At 39.1% G+C, this 14,340-nt stretch overlaps 1 protein-coding gene across 3 annotated transcripts in view; it reads left to right on the forward strand.

Moving 5' to 3' along the window:
- Window positions 1-14,340, forward strand: part of GREB1 (growth regulating estrogen receptor binding 1) — a 104,479-nt gene that overhangs the window by 78,878 nt on the left and 11,261 nt on the right. For all 3 annotated transcript variants that reach the window (XM_067468642.1, XM_067468636.1, XM_067468641.1), the window contains 10 exons: window positions 17-209; window positions 1,289-1,425; window positions 2,153-2,492; window positions 3,720-3,835; window positions 4,548-4,750; window positions 6,341-6,430; window positions 7,381-7,946; window positions 10,005-10,107; window positions 10,598-10,756; window positions 12,613-12,755. In XM_067468642.1, coding sequence (XP_067324743.1) covers window positions 17-209; window positions 1,289-1,425; window positions 2,153-2,492; window positions 3,720-3,835; window positions 4,548-4,750; window positions 6,341-6,430; window positions 7,381-7,946; window positions 10,005-10,107; window positions 10,598-10,756; window positions 12,613-12,755 — 2,050 coding nt within the window. The remainder of the gene's footprint in view (window positions 1-16; window positions 210-1,288; window positions 1,426-2,152; window positions 2,493-3,719; window positions 3,836-4,547; window positions 4,751-6,340; window positions 6,431-7,380; window positions 7,947-10,004; window positions 10,108-10,597; window positions 10,757-12,612; window positions 12,756-14,340) is intronic.

Below are 14,340 nucleotides of genomic sequence, written 5' to 3' on the forward strand. Positions count from 1 at the left end.
TTCTGCTTTTTTACAGTGCCGTTCATAGCCTTTATCCTCAGTCAGATCCTGCCATGGGGTTTGTGGACAGACTGCTGAACTGTAGAGAAGTGAAAGAAGCTCCAAATATTGTGACGCTTCATGTAACTTCCTTCCCTTATGCCCTGCAGACTCAACATACTCGTATCAGCCCTTATAATGAAATCCACTGGCCTTCATTATACAACAATGTAAGAAGATAATCTTAGGATCTATGTGAGCTTTTCGTTTTTCAATCTGGTTTGATTATCACAATCATGCTGTTTGTCAGCTGTATCAGAACTCTTGTTCATAACAAATGTGTTTTTGCCGCAGGAATAGGTTTGCAAAAATAGACTCTTTTGCCAGTTCCTATGTAGAAAACATGATTTTGTATATTCAAGCAAAAAGTACTGTTTTTGTGACAAAATCGATGCATTCTGCATTCAAATACTGCTTTTTGCACCCACCAGAAACAAGTTTTCTGTTGAATACTGTGTGTGTGTTTTTGTGCACATTTTCTCCAATCAAATCCCAAAGTGTGAAGCATTTCTGTATTTTCTTGATGGTGGTGATGAATTTGAGATATTAGGACTGTGTTTTCATTTGGGCTATCGTGGCGCAGCAGGTTAAACTGCTAAGCTGTAAAACTTGCTGACTAGAAGGTTGGTGGTTTAAATCCACAGGACGGGATTAGCTCCAGCTTCTGCCAACCTAGCAGTTAGAAAACTTGCAAATGTGAGTAGATCAGTAGGTACCATTTTGGTGGGAAAGTAATGGCACTTCATGCAATCATGCCAGCCACATGACCTTAGAGGCGTCTATGGACAAAGCCGGCTTTTGGCTTAGAAATGGAGATGAGCACCAACCCCCAGGGTCAGACATGGCTAGACTTTGAGAACTAAGGTTCTCTGATTAACTTCCATGTGTTGACAAGAAGAATGTAGTGTTTCTTGTTTAATATGAAAGATAATATTCCAGCAAATATTTGGTGTGTTTTCTCAGTAACTGAGGACATTAGTTATACAACAAAAGAAATGTTGTCCTCATTGCATCTTCATCACTGATATCATACCAATTCTTCTGCTTGAAGTAGTTGCCTAATGTGATTGTGTGGCTGAGCCAAAACTAGAGGAGTATAGATAAGGGTTTTAGTCCAGACAGAAAATAGTATTAGTTAGGCATGTATGAGAAAGAAGGTATATTTGTAATAATGTGATATCTGGATTGCTGAACTGTTATACATCAGCCATATTTCACTCCTTTAATAGTCATGTCTCATTTATTCTAGGGTGCAGAGTTGTACCATGAAAACAAGAGGTATTATGGATTGTCTGAATTTATTGAATCGACTCTTTCTGGACATAGCCTTCCATTGCTTCGTTATGATAGCTCTTTTGAAGCAATGGTCATGGCTTTGGGCAAAAGGTAAAAAAAATAAATCTGTTTTCCAGGTTGACTGAAATTAAAATGGGGCAATGTAGCTGGGTCCAATTTTTGTTTCATGCACATATCACAGTGTTTTAAAGCAGTGATTCTCAACCTTCCTAATGCTGCGACCCCTTAATACAGTTCTTCATGTTGTGACCCTCCAGCTATTACATGATTTTTGTTGCTACTTCATAATTGTAATTTTGCTACTGTTATGAATCATAATGTAAATATCTGATATGCAGGATGTATTTTCATTCACTGGACCAAATTTGACACAAATACCCGATATGCCCACATTTGAATACTGGTGGGTTTGGGGATTGATTTTGCCATTTGGGAGTTGTAGTTGCTGGGATTTATAGTTCACCTACAATCAAAGATTGTTCCATGTGTATATAAGCATACCTTCTGTGTATTCAATAATGTTTACTGCCAAGTAAGTGTGCCTAAGATAGATTGCAAGTGGTCTTTGTTATTCCTAGGAAAGACCAAGGGCGGTCACTTTTTTATATCACTTAGTGCTTTATTTATTACGCTTCTGACTGGTCACTCTCAAAGAGGGTCAACTATATAGGAGTCTTGGCGGTGTGAGGGGAGTTCACCCCACAAGGGTCTTGAGGGTCCTGATCTCACTTGCCCCCTATGTTGAAATCCATGATGAAGGGGTTAAATAGTTTTGTAATCCAAGTGAAATTACAAACGTCTCTTGTTTTGTTTCAAGGTTTCCTAGACTGCACAGCGCAGTGATCAGGACATTTGTTCTCGTTCAGCACTATTCTGCAGCCATGATGGCAGTCTGTGGCTTGTCCCAGATGAAGAACTACACAACTGTTGAAACTCTGGAAATCACCCAGAATCTCATCAATTCTTCGCGGCAGTGCCCCAGCGGACATGGGCTGATGGTAGTCTTAAGGATACCTTGCATCCCTCTGGCAACGGTGGCCTATGAACGCCTCAGCCATGTGAGGGAAAGGCTTGCCCTTGAAGAGCATTTTGAAATTATCTTGGGCAATCCCAATTCTGGCATCACTGTAGGGAAGCACTTTGTGGAGCAACTCAAGGTAATGTACACAAGAAAGCCCCAGCTTTCCAGAATACGTCGCCACTTACTGGAAGTTGTTGGCAGACAAGAACTTTTGCTTTTGTGTTTAATAGGGATATGCACAAATTGACCAATTGGAATCAGTGTGAGGTGGTTCAGTGGGTTAAACCCTTGTGCCAGAAGGACTGTTGACTAAAAGGTCAGCGGCTTAAATTCAGGGAGAGCAGGTTGAGTTCCCTCTGTCAGCTCCAGCTCCCCATGCATGGACATGAGAGAAGCCTCCCACAAGGAGGCTAAAACATCAAAACATCCAGGCATCCCCTGGGCAATGTCCTTGTAGACAGTCAATTCTCTCACACCAGAAACAACTTGCAGTTTCTCAAGTTGCTCCTGACATGAAAAAAAAGTGTGGTGGGAGGTCATCTCACTATCTTGTCCACTCTACTTGAGGAATGTGTCTAATTGTCAAGTCCCACGTGTCCTTCATGTGCCATAGCTCAAGGTTGAGCCATCTAATTAAATGTCACCGGAGACAATTATCCTATGAAGGAAATGAAGACATGCCAGCCAGATGATAGTTTATATTGTAGTCATTGATACACTCTGATGGCTAGTTTGTTGGCTTGAGATTTCCCATTCCCTCTCCTTTTCCACCCTGGAAGTAAATTCTATTTATTTTAATTAGGGCTTTCATGAGCAAAACAATCAGACAAATGCTTAGTTGATTTGCCAGGCCAAATTTCAATCCATGGCAATTGAATATACTGTATCTTTTGTTTTGGAGTATATTTGTGAGGGAGTGAAATTTATCTTAATTTCTAAGATCTTGACCTTTTTTCCTAATACTATATAAGGACTTTTGCTCATTGGATTTTATATGTATTTGTTTACATGTATATTCCAACTTCCTCCCAACAATGGACCCCAAAAATTTAAGTATCACACTTCCAGGACTCTTTTTATGTAATGCAGCTACAATTCCTTAGTGGTCCAAATATCAGTATCCCATATTTTTCGCCTACATGTCTTCTGAGGAATTAAAGATGCAATAGGGTCAGAGGCTGGATGAGAACATCTTCTCCAAACCTATTCGGCTCTTTGGAAGAGGGCTGAAATTTGAAACAGGAGCCTAGAAGTGCATTAAAGTACTGAGTGCATTGCTCCAGATCTCAAGTACAATGATTTTTTTCCATTGTTCAAGTGATATATGTATGTGCTGATTAGTTCATTTCAAATATTACGACAGATCTGGCAAAAAATTGAAGATGCTGAATGGAGACCACAGACATACTTGGAACTGGAGGGTCTGCCTTGCATATTGATCTTTAGTGGCATGGATCCTCAAGGAGAGTCTCTTCCAAGGTAATAATATCATGAAGTAAAGCCCAAATATTTACGTCTGTAATCTGTCCTTGCTATGTCGATAGTAGTAGAAAAATCTTATAACAAATTGCAATTCTTCTCAAGGAAAAAGAGGAAACTCTAAAGTTTTACATTTGATGCTTGGAGCTGCAGTGGACCTAAAACAAGGAAATGCTTCATTTGCTTTGTTGTGTCTGTTGAATGAGACAGAAATAACAATTAACTAAAAGCTTTCTCTCATGCACACATGCCCAAATACAAATGCCAACAGTTTGGAAATTCAAGGCCTCATGAAATATCTGTTGTCAAGAAATATGCCATGGCTGTTTTCATACAAAATTTTAACATACCCATGTACAAATCAACCTTATGTATAAGTCAAGGGCAGGTTTTACGTGCAAATTAATAGATTTCAATATGATCTGTGGATAAACCGAGGGTCATTCTGTGGAGAAGGAAAAGAAGCAATGCTGTTCCAAGGGGCTGCCTGCTCCTGCCTGCCGCACTGTTTCCCTGCGTAGGCATTCAAAAAGGCCAGAAGTTGTGTGATAGTGGAGAGAGTAGAGGAGATCTGTGATTTGTTTAGGTCCATTGGTGTGGACTAAACTCTTTGCTATATACTGAGGAAATAAAAAGGCAGAATGATGATAATTCCTGGAAGAATATTGTCCAGTTCACACCCTTCCTCTTTCTGTTTGCCTGTCTCAACAAGGTCCCTGAGATACTGCGACTTGCGTTTGATCAACTCCTCTTGCTTGGTGCGGACAGCCTTGGAGCAAGAGCTTGGCTTGGCAGCTTATTTTATCAGTTCTGAAATCTCAGTGGAGAAAGTGGCTCCCACCAACGATGTCCTGGAGAGCGATCCGGAGAAGTTGAGCAGTACCGATAACGAAGATGAAGAAACAGTAATAGAAGGTAGAGAGTGGAACACCAAGAGGACCGTTGTTTTAAAATGCCCTAACGCAACCTACCCAAAGTCTCCCCTCATTCCCAACCAGTGTGATCATTTTGGATGGAAATGCTACTTGAACACACCTGGTGGACTTGAAAGAAAACTGTTCTAAACATTATCAGATTTGGAGAGTGATACTTTGACACTAGTGATATAGATGTAATTATAGTACTATGAAAATATAGCTCTTTTTGGTTGGGAAGTGGTACATCTCTTGGTGTTTCTTTGGTTTCCTTTCCCCCAACAGGTCCAAATTAGAACTTGGGTATAAGGCTCTAAGTACAAGTTATTGATTCCACAGATGAATCCTAAAGCTAGAAGAGACTTTAGAGACCACCTAGTTCAGCCCCCTGACATGCAAGAATATACAACTAAAGCGCTCCTGAAAGATGGCCATTTGGCATCTGTTTAAAACCCTCCAGAAAAGGAGGGCCTGCCATCTGCCAAAACAATCTATTATACTTTCAATAAGCTGCTATAGAAAACAAGGTCTAATTAATGCTTAGGTGCATTCTTTTTTTTTGACATTAGAGCTTTTTGGTTTGTGTTCCAGTGATGCTGAACATTGGATAGCATTAGCCCTAGGAAATAACATAATACCCACAAGCTAGTTACGGATGGGAGCTGCTGATGTGGAGATGGGCAATGCTGAAGCAAAGAATTGGCAGGCAGGGCCATGTCTCATTCCTACAGTCTTCTATTCCTGATCCCATTAAGCCAAAGTGGCATTTCTAGTTCATGATGGGCCAGTGGTCATTGGGTGACCAATGTAATAATCAGGACAGAATGTACCACAAGACAACAAACAAAGCTCAGTACCTTAGTGTTGACATAAGAAAGGGGGGGGGGGGGGGAATTAGTTAAAAAAAAAAGTATGGTAATACTGTTATTTAAGAATCCCATCTTATTCTGAAATTGGAAGCCAAATTTTGAGTTAAGCTTTTCTGTAGGACAGAATTTGGAGCATGAATATATATCTCTGCAATATTTTCTTTCTTTCTTTCTTTCTTTCTTTCTTTCTTTCTTTCTTTCTTTGGTTTAGTTTAATTGTTAATGAATGATTGTTTAATTCTTAGTGGTAGGAACAACTAATGTAAATATTCACTGAATTCATTTTTGCATAGAAGAACACATAATTTCAAAAGTTTTCTTCATTTTGTGTAAGATTATATGAATTTCTGCTTATTTTAATTATGTTTTACATTTGGGAACTTTTTGTGTGAAAGAAATTAGTTTACCAGAAATGCTCTTGCATGCAAAACAATGTGTTTAGGCTTGATATGAAAAAGTTGTGGGTTTCTTTTTGCAGAAGAGCAGGGTTGGGGGGTGTTGCATAGACAGTGTTGAGACGGATCATGATAGCTGTATGACAATAACCATCTGAAAGATGATATATTCTGGGTGTAAATGATACATATTAACCTTTAAAACAGCACATTTCTAACTGCTTGTAAATAAGGCACTTCTGTAGATTCTTTATATTTCAAAAGTAGATAGGTCTGATCATGTCCTGGAAATACAATGCATATTCATTTTCTTCCATAATGGAACAGGCTCAGCTTCAGAAAAGAGAAGTCCTGTCAAACGAGAAAGATCAGGCTCACATGATTCTGCAGCATCTTCCCTCTCTTCTAAAGCATCAAGTAAGATTTCAGCATTAAGCCATTTTCTGTATTCACTCAGAACATCTATATGGTGATACTGATGCACTCCATTCATCTGATGAAGCAGGCTTTGTTTCTAAAAACGAATGCCACCAACTTCTTTTTCTTGTATCGTCAAAGGCTTTCATGGCCAGAATCACTGGGTTGTTGTAAGTTTTTCAGGCTGTATGGCCATGTTCCAGAAGTGTTCTCTTCTGACGTTTCACCTGCATCTATGGCAGGCATCCTCAGAGGACCTCACAACAATTTTCCTAGTTTCCAACAGACCTCACAACCTCTGAGGATGCCTGCCATAGATGCAGGCGAAACATCAGGAGAGAATGCTTCTGGAACATGGCCTTACAGCCCAAAAAACGTACAACAACCCAGGGATTCTGGCCATGAAAACCTTTGATGATTACCATATAATCACCCTGGACGACATAGTTGAGCTATACACATTTTACTATGAATAGGTCAGTAACACATTTTAACATTGATCCATCTAATTGTTTTAGTGTTAAAATATGTAGGTTGTGGAGCAGCTTGAGAATGTGCTTTGTACATATTTTGTAATGAGACTGTTGCTTCACTGTACCATGTTAGCTTCTTCCAGTTTAGGGATTTCTGTGGTTCTGCAGTAGACTATATCTCTCTCAGATACTCACTGAAAACCTCTGATGCCTCTGATTTGACATGGCCTTTCCCTTCACTTGACCCTCCCTTGAGTCCACATTTTCTAGTTTATTTATTGCAAGCAAATGTTCTCAGGTGGCTTTCATGGTGACAGTGGTGTAGACTGTCACTCTTGATTTAACAAAAACAAAAAATATTTTGGATGACAAACCACAGAATCCCCAGGACTGCCTGGCCAAAATTCTGAGAGTCAATATATATTTTTTCCATGTTCTGACTTAACCAGTTTAGTAAAATCTAGATTTTGTTCATAGGTACAGCTTTCTGCAGTGAAACATCTCCTCCTCTAGTACCTGCAGGGGAGGTAGGAAAGTCACCCCATCAGGTCCTAAGCAACAATACTGAAGAGAGTGTGAATAATGTGGAAAAGCCCCAACCGAAAACTGAGAAAGATTCAAAGGTGGCAGCGAAAGTGGCTCAAGCTTCCATCGCTTCATCTGTACCGTCCCCTTTTTCATCTTCCTCAGCCTCTTCTGCACCGACCCACAATTCGTTTGTTCTGCAGGCCTCCCAGTGCTCCATGGCCAAAGCATCCCGGCAACCACCCATAGTTTATTTACCTAAACTGGTATATGACATTGTGACCTCTGCAGACAGCACAGGGCTTTCTAAGTCATCATCCCTCTTGCCTTACCATTCGGTGATGTGGGCAAGTTCATTCCGCCCTCTAATGAGTAAAATGATGACCTACACAGAGCAGTCCCTATATTACCGCCAGTGGACCATCCCAAAACCCATCCACATGGACTACAACAACAGGAATGAAGGCAGAATGGACACCTTTCATCCACGGAGGCTGCTGCTGAGTGGCCCACCACAGGTATGTCACAAGAGCAAGATAAGCATTCTTAAAAGTAAGTCTGTATTAATTTTGCCTTGCTATCTCAAACAAATGTATGTCTTGTTCTGTTGTTTAGGCTATAGGACATTTTTAGAATAGGACTGTGTTCTATAGGGATGTGAAACTTCGTTTATTTCTGAATTTGAAAACTTTTCTCACCATCAGATATCTTGATAGATATCTTGAGCGACGATTAATTGATTTGCCCCAAAGAAATGGGAAATTATTGTTTCCATTTGATGTTTGATGTTTTGTCTTATGTCTGTTATAACAGGCTGTGCTTTTTATTTAATTTTAGTTTGTTAAGTTATAATTCGTATTTATATGTTGGGTTGTATAAATTTTGTTAGTATGGATGTATTGTTGTTGTATTCAGGCATTGAATGTTTGCCTTTTATGTTTGGAGTCCCCTTGGGGAGATGGAGCAGAATATAAATAAAGCATTATTATTATTATTATTATTATTATTATTATTATTATTATTATTATGAGCTTAGACTGTCTTGAAACCCTATATTGGGAGAACAGTGGGATAAAAATAAAATAAATAATGAATAATAAATTGTGAGCATTTTTCTATGCACTTTTGCCTTTGGGGATTTTGGAACAAGAAATACTGGAAATCTTCATTTGTGTGTATTCAGAAAACATTGTGAAGCTTTTGCAACAGAAACCTGTTGTACCTATTCTAAAAGGTTGAGGTATATAAAGGTGGCGTATAACAAATAAAATGTCACAGTGACAGCACAGAGAAGATAATTGGCCAAGGATAACCAGTGTTGATGCAGTCTGCCCTCCATAGTCACTGAGGCCAGGGGCACAGGACCTTTGAGGGAACACCCGTCTAGGAGTCTCCATCCTCCAGCATGTCTTTATGGTCAATGTCTGATGGTGGTAGAGGACATATATATTCCTCTGCAATACCAGAAATACAGCGTAATGGTGTAACATTAAAAAATGTTGACAATTTCTGCGACCTTGGCAGCCACCTCTCCACAAAAGTCAACATCGACACTGAAATACTACTCTGCCTGAGCTCTGCGAGTGCAGCACTTTTCCAAATGAAGCACAAATGAAGTGTTTGAGGACTGGCACATCTGTAGGGATACCAAGGTGCTTGTTTATAAAGCTATTGTCCTCCCAACCTGTTATATGCCTGTGAAACATGGACTGTCTACAGACATCACACTAAACTCCTGGAACTATTCCATCAGCATTGCCTTCAAAAAATCCTGCAAGTTTCTTGGGAAGACAGGCAGACAAATGTCAGTGTGCTGGAAGAAGCAGGCCACCAGCATTGAAGCAATGCTCCTACGCCATCAATTCTGCTGGACTGGCCATGTTGTCCGAATGCCCGATCATTATCTCTCAAAGCAGTTATTCTATTCCCAACTCAAGAATGGAAAATGAAATGTTGATGGACAGGAAAAGAGATTTAAATGTGGGCTTAAAGCTAAGCTTAAAAAATGTCGCATAGACACCGAGAACTGGGAAGCCCTGGCCCTTGAGTGCTCTAACTGGAGGTCAGGTGTGACCAGCAGCACTGTGGAATTCAAAGAGGCATAAATGGAGGGTCAAAGAGAGCAATGTGCCAAGAGGAAGGCGCATCAAGTCAATCCTGAACAGGGCTGCCTTCCACCTGGCAACAGATGCCCTCACTGTGGAAGAACATGCAGGTCAAGAATAGGGGACCATTGTCACCTACGGACCCATCGTCAAGACACTACACTTGGAAGACCATCATACTTGGACAACAAGGGATCGCCTACGTATATTCTTCGAGAGAGAACATATTAATCAAAAATGTGAATAATCAAATCCGCAAAAGTGAGACTTACAAATGTGGAGGGCTGACTATTTCGCCTTACTTATTCCTAGCATAAAAGTTGTAAGTATAGTAAGGTATGGAGTAGTTATGAGTTGGAATTAAAATGTAAAAGTATCAAGGTCAGACTTTGAATTAGGTTTCATTGACCAATTAAATCAAAGTTCTACAAAACAGGAAATAGATTCTGATGAATTTATTTATTTTTACAGATAGGAAAGACAGGCGCTTACTTACAATTTCTCAGTATCTTGTCCAGAATGCTAATTCGATTGACTGAAGTGGATGTTTATGATGAAGAGGAGATCAATACTGGTATGTTCTTCACCTTGAACCCTTGGCTTTGAGGAACAATCTACAGTTATTTGGTTTTTAAGCAACTATTTTATGCTTCATCTTCCCGTGTTGATTTGATTTCCCACTAATAGAGCCCCTTTACAACTTCTTTTTCAAATGAGTACTTCACTGTTGAGCATTTTACTATGTTGTGTTTTTAATCTTCCATTTTGAGCTTATGATATTTTAAAGACTTGATTTGTTCTTGTTGTTATTGTGTGCCTTGAAGTTGCTTCTGCGTTAAGGCGGCTCTAAGCAACCCTATCATGGGATTTTATGGGATTGAGAGTGTAGTCCAATACTCAAGATACTACTACCATCTTGCAGACTCACTTGATTTTCTCTAGGACCAATTTATTTGCCTTTTTTGGCAGTCCATGGTTTTCTAGTTAATTAAATCCAGGTTATGCTATATCATCGTTTTATGTCTTTACCTTTTAAAAACTTTCTTTCACTACTGATGCTACAGATCTTAAAGGCGAGTCAGATCAATATTACCACCAGCCAGGAGATGTATGGCCTGATGTAGAAACATTCAAAAAGATGCCTTTTGACTATACGATCCATGATCCAAAATATGAGGATGCGAGTCTCATTTGTTCAAGAAGCCAAAAAACAAAGAGCGAAGGTCAGGATTGTCAGTCATTTTTGTATTTTCTGCTGGTGTTGATGCTTGGTTGGAATTATGAGCTAGGCAAATTTATATTATGATGAATAACAAAGTAATTAGGAAGTTAGTAATTATGAACAACGTAGCTGGAGAAATGTGTTTGGAATGATACAAATCAAACATTTATTATTGTTATTATGTGACTGCTACTATAATTTTTAAGAGCCAGTATATGGAATAAGTTTTAATATTTACATTGGAAAGTACTTATTGTACTTTTAAGGGTTGTATATTATTTGATGTCATGGCCTACGGCTGGTGCAATAAACAATCCACTCATTCATATTTTGAATAAAGTAATTAGGAAGATTGTAATTATGAACAACGTAGCTGGAGAAATGTGCATAAAATCTGTAAAATTTGCTCACACAAAAGTTGTGTGAAGTAAGTGGAGAAATTACAGTAATGTGAAGTATCTATGAATTAAAAAATCCATACAGAAGCCATATAGTAGAGGAACCTCAAGGGGTAGTGGAAGGCCACATCCTATCATGCCACTCAGTTTGCCGAATTTCAGGGTGTGGGCCCTCTTCTCTAGTCCTGGCTCGAAAATGAGGTTTCCATAATGGTTATACAAAGAGTTATTTGTCTGAATGTCATACTCAACTGTGGCCCCTTTAACACTGCCATATAATCCAGATTAGCAAAACAGGTAATCCACATTATCTACTTTGAACTGGATTATATGAGTCTCCATTGTCATATAATCTAGTTCAAAGCAGATAATCTGGGTTTTATATAGCAGTGTAGAAGGGGCCTGTGACTGATGCTTAATGTAATCATATAATATCAATTTGCTGCTTGTAACATCAACTTTGTGGCATCATCACAACCCACATCTTGTGTCACCAGACGGTTTACTCAGAGTTGGACAGTCTTATCTTAAATTACAGTTTTATGGAAATATTCAAAAATATTTAACCTACTGATGCCTCAATTAATGTAATTTTATTGGTATCTATTTTTATTTTGAAATTTACCAGTAACTGCTCCATTTCCCACCCTCGGCTTATACTCGAATCAATATGCTTTCCCAGTTTTTTTGTAGTAAAATTATATTTGGGTCGGCTTATACTCAAGTATATACGCTAAACTTAATCTTAGATTCACAGTATATCTGTCCATCTCATTTTTTCCACACCTCAAAATTAGACATTATTGGCATTTTGTTCAGCCTAAAAAATGGATGAGCTTAGTACTCCTCAAATAAGGGACATCCCACACAATAAGGGACACCTGGCAAACCTAGAAGGCATCATATTCTGTATGATAGCTATATATATTTTTATTCAGGTTATAATATCTGTATGTCAAAATCCGAATCTCCTGGAAACAACCTCAGAAGAGCTCACGGTCACCACTAGAGGGCGGTCGTAGCATTTAGATGGCTATAGCATTTTGTCAGGAGGAATGATTATTGATTAATGTATTTCCAATCCCATAAAAAAAACAGGGGAGAGGATAATTTTGATTGCAATCACTATAGTTTTGTAGGAAGACAATAATACCTTTGTGTTGACCACTGCACACTCAGCTGATTCTCTCGGCCCTCTATATCCACGGTTTCTGTACCTATACATCCCATCATACACATTGTTGAAATAATAAACAAAACATGCAAAAAGCAAATTATTGATTTTGCCATTTTATATATGGGACACTTTTTTTACTACACCATAGTAAATAATAGGACATCAGCATCCACAGATTTTGATATCCACAGGATTCTTAAACAGAATCCCAACTGATACCAAGAGCCCACTGTATAGTGAAATGATGATGACGATGATGATAGTAGTAATAATCATTTACAGATAGATCAACAGCCAGAAAGCAAGAGGACTTGTATATGCGGCGTCAGACAACTCGGATGAGGTTATCCAAATATGCTGCTTACAACACTTACCATCACTGCGAACAGTGTCATCAGTATATGGGTTTTAACCCCAGATATCAGGTAAGACTTACGTGACTAAGGCCCCATACAAAATCCAGATTATCAGATTTGAACTGGATTATATGGCAGTGTGGACTCATACAATCCAGTTCAAAGCAGATAATGTGGATTATCTGCTTTGATAATCTGGATAATATATATCAGTGTAGAAGGGGCCTTAAAAACAAGACCAACATGATGAAAAAGTTCAAATGCAGCAGAAAATAGCAAATCATAGAATGGGTTAAAATGTGTGGAAAAAATAAGGTAGAGTATTGTACATAGGGAAATAATTGAAGCAGTCTGGGACCCAATGTGTTTATTTAGGCTGCAGGTCTATTCAAGAGGACCTCTCCTTTATGAGTAGGTATGCTGGACCTTTGAATGATTTTGTATCAGCAGTGTTGCATCCCAAACAACCAAGCAACAACCAACACCAGATGAAATTCCCACTTCTACACAGCTATTAAAGGGGCCCTTTCCTGACAAAGTCAGGTCAAATGGCATTAATTCTGCAGCGTAAACACACCCCTATGAGTTTAGATGCAGTCCCTAAAAGTAGAGGAGAGGAAGTGGGTTTTTTCAGCAACAGTGTATTGTTGTGAGCGGGCGCCATTGTAATCTAAAATATTTGGGAACATCTTGGTCATCGGTGGGCAGTTAGCAAGATACCTGATCATAATGGAATGAAAGACAATTTCTAGTAGTTATCCAGCAGGATCACATATATTTCATCACAACCACTTGCATTTTTGGCTTTTCTTGGTGGTGTTGCCATAGAGACTGTCAAGATGAAGGCTTGAATTTTAAAATTCATTATTGTATCACTCTTTGGATTTAATGGCCATATTGTATGTGTGGGAGATGATTCTTTAGATGATAACGTGCATTATTTTGCTAACTTCAAAATGTAGTTAGCCAGTTCTGCTGTATTTGGAGTGCCCTCCCACACACTGTGTTTAAGGGCATAACACTTCTATCCCCAAAGCCGTGCCCTGATGGCACTTTTGCAACACTCCTTTATGGAAAGTTAGGCTATAAAGAAAATAATCCACAGCTGTCCCAGGGCCCTTCCACATAGGCCTATATGCCAGAATATCAAGGCAGAAAATCCCACATTATCTGCTTTGAACTGGAATATATGGCAATGTGGTCTCAGATAACTCAGTTCAAAGCAGATATTGTGGGATTTTCTGCCTTGATATTCTGGGATATAGGCCTGTGTGGAAGGGCCCCCAATGTCATCATGGGTTTCATGGTTCTACCTGGATCTGAGGTCAGGTTCCTCCAGTGTGAGTTCAGTGCTCAATGAGCACAAGCAACTTTTTTGGATTTCAACTTCCAAACTCTCTCATTGACCAGAGGATTTTGTGAGTTGTAGTCCAAAATATAATATTTCCAAGATCTATCTATACCACACTTGCTATGCCAATACTAGCTAAGCTCCAGCTAGTAACTCTGTGGCTGGAGTACTTGCTTTGTCCAATGTATAGTTGAAGCCAGACCTAAAGCCTTATTTAGATTCTGTAGAGTAATGGCAGCGTTAAAGAAAATGTATATGAATCCACTATAATAACCATGATAATGTCTGACATTATTCTTGTTG

This window comes from Anolis sagrei, chromosome 1 (genome assembly GCF_037176765.1).
Source record: "Anolis sagrei isolate rAnoSag1 chromosome 1, rAnoSag1.mat, whole genome shotgun sequence".
In the NCBI taxonomy this organism is placed as follows: Eukaryota; Metazoa; Chordata; class Lepidosauria; order Squamata; family Dactyloidae; genus Anolis; species Anolis sagrei.